Source organism: Limulus polyphemus, unplaced genomic scaffold (assembly GCF_000517525.1).
Source record: "Limulus polyphemus unplaced genomic scaffold, Limulus_polyphemus-2.1.2 Scaffold1876, whole genome shotgun sequence".
Taxonomy (NCBI): Eukaryota; Metazoa; Arthropoda; class Merostomata; order Xiphosura; family Limulidae; genus Limulus; species Limulus polyphemus.
In genome coordinates, this window is record NW_013667486.1 from 83,144 (window position 1) to 90,965 (window position 7,822).

At 33.8% G+C, this 7,822-nt stretch overlaps 1 protein-coding gene across 1 annotated transcript; it reads left to right on the forward strand.

The window, feature by feature from the left end:
- Positions 1-801: 801 nt before the first annotated feature.
- On the forward strand, positions 802-5,248 carry LOC111082999 (G-protein coupled receptor moody-like). The gene is made up of 3 exons (XM_013925429.2): positions 802-1,199; positions 2,344-3,405; positions 4,880-5,248. Exons 2-3 carry the CDS (start codon positions 2,563-2,565, stop codon positions 5,126-5,128), a joined length of 1,092 nt encoding a protein of 363 aa, XP_013780883.1. The 5' UTR covers positions 802-1,199; positions 2,344-2,562; the 3' UTR covers positions 5,129-5,248.
- Positions 5,249-7,822: the final 2,574 nt, after the last annotated feature.

The following is a 7,822-nucleotide window of genomic DNA, read 5'->3' on the forward strand; positions in this document are numbered from 1 at the left end:
GACTGCAGTTCAATTACTCACTATCTACACACACCTTATTATTATTCCGTCACGTTGTCACCCTCTTTTATATACCAGACTACCCTATATCTAGTGAATACTAGAGCATTCGCCAAGGTACAGGATAGTTCTAGAAAATAAGTGGACGCCACACCAGTCACGTGACCTCGATGACGCAACAATACTCTTTAGGATTTCGTTGAATCTAATTCAATTTTTAAGTTATTTTTGCATCATAAACAATAATACAGAACACTCTGTTGAATCTGTAACAATAACGAATAGTTTCAATGATGCTGAATAATTTCACCTTTTGTTTTCATCATTCTAAAAATGTTGCTGCCTGTTCGTAGCGGATGATATATGAATTCATAAACTCCGAGCAAATCTCAGAAAAGATCTAATAACTAAACATAAAGACCAAAGCGTAAAATATGTATAAATATATAGCTGTAGTGTACAATAATACTCTGAAAACAAATATTTTGGAATCTTACGAAAGTAAACGCTTTTTTTTTCTTTGTCATAACAGCTGCATGGATCGCTTGACCAAAAACAAAACAACAACAAAAAAAACAAAAACAGTTCAAACCTTATTTATAATTTTATTATAAGACCTATATATATATATATATATAAATTTATAGAAATAATAAAAGAAAACTAGGACTGAAAGTAACGCTTTTCTAAATCTTTAGTAACTTTCAGCGAGTCTAAGAAGTATGGTGTACAGAAGATAAACATTGAAACATTTGTCTTCTTTAGACACAGAGGAAGGAAGTCTAAGCGTTGCCAAGGCAAACGGCAAAACATACGAACAGGAAGAGAGTAGATACGCTTATCTTGTACTGGAGAAATAGGAAACTGAAAGTCGAAGACACATAGTTTAGTGTGACTCAGTAACTAGACAAAGCAATCATAAAAGAACGCAAATGATAGAATATCTGTTTGACAGAGACAGACACATTTTTTAATCCTCTAAGTGTACTAATGGTTAAATAATTCCTGGCAGATATCTAGAATGCTGTAAAATATATTAGGGGTAAAGTTAAAAATGCTTAATGAATAATCATATATTCCGAAATATTTATTAGGATTTAATTAAAAGGACGAGGGAAAAATCAAACAATTGTAAATAATACAAAGCATAATATTCTCGACCTCAGAAGACAGTAGTGGAGAAGAAGCTGATGACAGAGGTAAGTTGATTTGAAGCTAAATTATAATACTTCAATTAATCACTTAGAAATACAGACAATAAATGGGATTTGAACGACTCGGCTATACTTCTAGGAATCATTAGGTTACTTACGAAGATCCTGATTATAGATTTGAGACACACCGTAAGTATACAATCTTATAATGGATTAGATACCCAGCATACTTTTGAACAGGTCCAAAACTACAATCTTAGTAGTTAGAATGTTTCTTATTGCGAAACAGGTCCCTGGTATACATTTGAATAGGTCTGGGAATACAGTGTACTTTTGAACATGTACATAGCTACACCCCCAAGAAGGTTTCTTATAATTGATTAAATCCCAAGTATACATTTGAAGAAGTCCATAACTCAGTAATCAGAAAGTTCCTTATAGTGAATTAGAACCAGAGTACAATTTTTAACAGCTTTCTAACTACACCAGAAATTGGAAGGTTTCTTATAGTCAGTAACTACACTGTTAAGAGTTACGAGTTTTTATACAGCTGGTTAAGTGAACGGAGCAATGAAGTAAATACCACTCTCCAGCTAAACTGTTATTAATCGTCAGAAATTTAATTGATTAATACTGTATCTTTATCTTAGAAGTCTTCCGAGAACTTCTTTCTTGCATCCCTGGAAGTGGGCTTGTGAATTGTACTTCACTTTTTACACTATTTCTGGCTGCAATCACAAACTGATCATTGAGAAACTATTAACAAAATTTACTTTAACAAAAGAAGAAGAATGTAGTTTAATGAAATATAAGAGCATAGTTTCCAAATACTTGTCGATAATATTGCAGAGCCTATGTATTTATGAAAAGCTAAGGAAAGCGAGTGCTCTGAAATGATTTGAGTTTTCAAATGAATAACCATGTTTAAATAAATGCAAAAACGATTAACAAATATTGGAACAAAATAGTTTTAAAACATAACATATCTTTAAATATATTTAACTAGTGGGTACGTTATGGTATCTTTTTAAGTCTCCTTAAAACTTCAAATATTCATTAACTAACTTTAGTTAAGCAAAGACATCAAACAACTAACTAAAAACAATGAAATTTAACATTCAAGCTATTTTTAATTATATTTAATTATAAATCTCGCTATAATTACTACGTTTTGTTTTTGTTGTTTCAGGAGATTTGAATGAAATGTATCTTCTTTGTGGACTAAAAGTATGTATTTGTTACTGGACTACGACATTCAAAAACTACGCAAACCTGCTGTAAAACCAAGGCTTTATAGACTGATCGCTTCAATATCAATTCGCCAATTTTAACCTGATGTTTACCTCATCTTCTACTTGAAGAGTGTACACTTTTTATTCTGTGTGGATTTTAATATACAATTATAGCAATGACGACCACTGAGTTTCTGTCGCTGAATTTTACAACAGAAAACGATACTGAAGCCCATTATGTTTCAGACACATTTATGAGTCCCATGCTGAAACGTAAGGCTGTCTTGCATTTCGCCACGCTTTGCGTTATTGTTTTGAGCATTGTTGGCATGTGTGGTAACTTGCTGACTACCGTTGCTCTGGTGAAGTGTCCACGTGTTCGCAGTGCTACTGCTGTCTTTATTGTTAGTCTAAGTATTTCTGACTTCCTGTACAATGCTGTTAGCTTTCCTTTCAGTGCTTCAGACTATATTCTTCAAAAATGGATTTACGGTGATGCCTTGTGTGTCTTTTATCCATTTACACAGTATCTTAATGGTGGTTTGTCTCTGTTGTTTGTCACCGCAATTGCCATAAACCGTTACGTTCTTATTGCCCATCAAGGTCTATATGAGAAGATTTACCAAAAGCGTAACATTGCAATGATGATTGTTGGAATTTGTTTGTTTGCTTTCATCATGCTCTTACCTACATTAATTGGCGCCTGGGGGCGCTTTGGTTACGACAAAAATATCTTGACATGCACTATTTTAGAGGTTGACGGTCGATCATCTAAGGCATTCCTTTTTATCTTTGGATTTGTTATCCCCTGCATAACTATTGTGGTTTGTTACGCTCGTATCTTTTGTGTGGTGAAGAAGAGCTCAAGTCGTATAAAGATGTACAAGACTGTGGAGACCAAGGAGAAGAAAAGTGCCAGGGATTCGAAGCGACGAGAAGAAGAATGGCGTGTGACGAGAATGGTCCTAATCATCTTTTGTTGTTTCTTGATTTGTTACCTTCCTAATACCATTGTTAAAGTAAGTTTTTGTGTGTTTTTTTCTAACTCTTAGCTTTGCTACTGAATATAGAGATTATTAGATGTTAATACATTTTAATAACATTTGTTCGTTATAGATCGACATAAACTCAAACTGTTCCACAGAGTATCCTAGTGGTTTACATGTCGTTGCCGCAAAATCGTGTTATGCATTTTGGGCTTGTGGGAAAAATAAGAGTGATGGTCAAATTTCACCATTTGGAGATGCAAAAGTAGCCCAAGAATTGGCATGTTGACTAGCTACCTTCCCTCTTGTCTATCAGGCAGTTATTTGTGTAGCTAGCTTTGCGCGAAAAAATGATAAAAACAAATATAAGGTATATCAGGTAAACGTTAAATGTCCATAAATGTTTGTATTTTTATGATTGAAATCTTACTAAAAGGAGTAAGGCAAAATAATTACTAGTTAAAAAAGATTTACGAATTACGAAGTGATATATAGACTAGAGCAAATATTCGAAGGTTTTTTCTTGGGCAACACCCAATCTTTCATTAATTTTCTTTGGGCGAGATTAAATCTTTAGAGATTTCCTTACGCGAAAGCAAATCTTTCTGGGGTTAAATTTTGCTGAGAGTAAATATTTTGGGGTTTCGCATCAAATCTTTCGGAGTATTGATAAGTGTTGATAACTTTTGTGTGTGCGGATCATTAGAACATATTAATACAATATTTAGACATTTAGATTACTTTTTACTGTAGAGCTAAGCTTGGAAGAATACTATTAACAAGAATATAAGTTCTTAATATACTTAACAACACTCCTAAAACTCATGAGAGGCGAAAAATACAAAGTTTCAGGTTTTCGCTAAGCAGCCAATTGAATAAATAAAAACTGGCACCATATGATAAATAAAATAGTATAGACAGTTACACAAAGAGCACAGTAAGTTTTATATCAGTTTGTTGTCTTTCAAAATGCGTAGTGTATATTGAGGGGAATTTACACATTTTATTCACAAAATTACAATAAAAAACAACGAATATACTAACTATAATTACTTTTAGAGTCTGTTTATCACATGTAATTGGATTGAGACAGCTTTCCATTTGTAGATAATAAATATATTTTTCGTTTTCGTGGTCAGTAGTCTATACGATCACCTAAATCTAATTATTTAGTATTTTTACAATTTAGATACCAATTACTAATTAGTATATCCTTCGCGTTTCGGCTGCTGTTGTGAAGAGAGCCCTGAGAAAGAGTGTGTGGTGGTGTGCAGGAGATGCAGTTCGATCCTGGACCACATCTAGGATTTCACAGGACTCCTCTGAAGACTGCAGCCGACACGTAGAAAATAAACTATTTGGTAATTAGTGCATAATAAAATAGAAGTAACTTATTGGTGGTTAAATTTAGATAATTATATAGGCTGCTAACCACAAAAACGATTGATATCCGATTCCCACAACTTTGCTGCATGTACTGAAGTGTTTTTTTGTTTGTTAAATACAGGTGATAGACAAGCAGAATAAATACCCCGTTTTACACATCTTGGTCTACATCCTCATATATGCAAGTGCCTCCATCAACCCCATTATCTACGGTGTTACCAACAAACAGTATCGACAGGCTTACAAAACAGTTCTGATGTGTCGTCGACCGCGAAGACCGAGTTTCAGCAGTACTCCAAACGAACATCCTGCAAACAAAAGTAGCACCTCCCAGTGTTTAAAAGAAGATTCAGTCGTTGTTCAGGCATAAACCAGCTTCATTTTGCCTCAATCCACGAAAAATAAAACAAAATTAATGTTTTTGAATTTACTATACTTGAGATTTGTGCTCATAAAAGCATGTATTTCAATAAATCGGGATTTATTTTCATGTAAGTTTCTTTGTGAAAACAACAACAAACAAATTGGTTTTGTTTTCTGTAAAGTAAAAATTAAATTAAATATGTTAGTAGTATAAGTATCTGATCGTTAAACAATAACTTTTTCATTACAATTTCTATCTATCTATCTATTTGAATTTTGTTTGAGAGTTTGTAAACCCATAGACTTACCGCTGTCCTACCGGGGGACTTGTTTGAGAGTTGTAAACCCATAGACTTACCGCTGGGCTACCGGGGGACTTGTTTGAGAGTTTGTTAAAGATTGCCATAATCTTTGTCCAGTATGAAATGTCAGCTATACTCCAAGTAGAATAATAAGAACTAAAAATAATTATCGTCAATTGATTAGTTTAGTTAAAATATAAAATCTTAGCAAGGAAAACTGAACTGTCACAAGAGTTACAAAATTCCTGCTCTGTATCAATTTGACATTTTCGTAATGAATAAACATTAAAAAATGAAATACAGGAAACCAAGTTATAATAGCAACGTAATTAATAAGCAATCAAAACAGCTTTCCTGATATGTCGTGTAAACGAGTCCTCACACTGTACCGGTCGATAAATGCTAACAGCTATTTGAACCTCAACATTTTTACATACACAAGAACAGGCAGGTTTATGTAGATATATTGACATTTCTAAATCCATTTTCTTCAAATAATGAAATAATTAGTTTCGATGGACATATTTTGGACAAATATATTAGTTAGTGAGTCCCCTGATGGGACATCGGTAAGTTTACGGACTTGCAACGCTAAAATCCGGGGTTGAATTTATGTGAGATGGACACAGCAGATAGCCCAATATGATTTTTCTCTATTACAAACAAACAAAGAAAATTATTTAGTGAAATCTTTATACTACAAGCAAGAACTCTTAACCCGAGGAAGACATGTAGTATCAGAAAGTGAGGTAATTACACGTTTAACAACTATGTAGTAATAATTAGTTTATGTATCTGTTAAATATTATATGGTCAAATATTATACTTGTATTGCTCAGATCTGAGACCCAATAAAAACACGTTATTGTATTCCTATAGACCGTAATACTCATTTGCTTTCAATATATACATATTTACCACCTAATACTAGTACAAAAGCAAAAAAGAAGATGCGGATAAATGATGGACAAATATAACCAGGGGACACGTATAAAAGGTTGTGTTAAAAATAACAAAACTTGTTTTCAGTGAAATACAAGTCTTATGTTTGAATGGCTACGATACAAATTCTTTAACGTTAAAAACGACACCAAACTAATCTCTTGAAGCTAGCATTCCAGTCCCTAAAATGGCCACACACCCCTATAACAACATAATGAAGTCTAAGATGTGCAGTTCAATAAATGCTAATATTGAAAGGAAGTTTTGGATTTTGCGAACCTGAACGCACCTTATGTGTCCTACAGGGTCAATGAGCATGTCAGAGACCCCCTAAAGTTCAAGTATGGCCCTCATTAATTTTGAACTACTAACTATAGAAAAAACACCCAGTCAACAGTATCCGCCACCGCAAAGGCTTTGTTTGGCCTTGATCCGAATAAAAGGATTAACTATCCATTTATAACACACCCATGTCTGAAAGTGCTGAGCTGAACCTTGGGTTTTCTGCTCCCTATCTCAGTAGGCTAATCACTAGGCGATGTATGATCCAGCAAAACAAAGAACATTAGGATTTACATTCTAAACGCTAACAAAGTAATTAACCACTCATCTCCATTCCTTACTGACCTCATGTAAACACCCATACACTATCTGTCCCGCCAAAGTTAATTTTACTCTTTGTGAAATAGGGTTATCATGAAGTGTACTAGAGAGTTAAACTGAATTCCCCTAACTCTGACGGACTTTGAAGCAAGAAAGAGACTGAACATGATGTAAAGAAAATGAAAAGTAATTTTTATTATCAACAAAAACAATTAAAAACAAACGAGTACATTGGATAGTGCTTATACTGGAGATCCCCATGTCTGTAAAATTGGTTTGTTCCAGATTAAGAGACTATTGTATTATATACAAGATTCTTCAATACCAACGTATATGAACTACCCGCTTCAAATGTTGGTCATTACAAAAGACAAATGAGGAGAACACATCCTCAAGGTATCACCTGACCCACCAATGGACGAAAGATCACTGTTCTCTTCACTTTGTATGTTATGGTTTACAGCAATCTTTCCTACAAGAAAGCGAATGTGACACCAAAGGGGAATGGCCTATAATAAATAGATAGATAGAAAAGAATGAGCTTAACCACATTTCTTGGCCAAACTTCTATCGTTAAAAATAAACACACAGCAAGAAAATTATGTGCAGAAGAAATTTTTAAATTTCTAGGTTAACGTAAAATTCTTACCTTATTAATATAAAGGAGATGTGGAACACTAAGTATATTTTATGTAACACATATTTTCTCTCTTCTTCCCCTTCAGACCATCAACAATTTAAAATTTTAAACTTCGATGATCCCCCCCCCCAAAAGAAAATCGCGCATTTGTCGTGAAACTGGTATAAGATACATTTGCTTCTTTGAAACACTTAAGCAACACTGACACGACAGA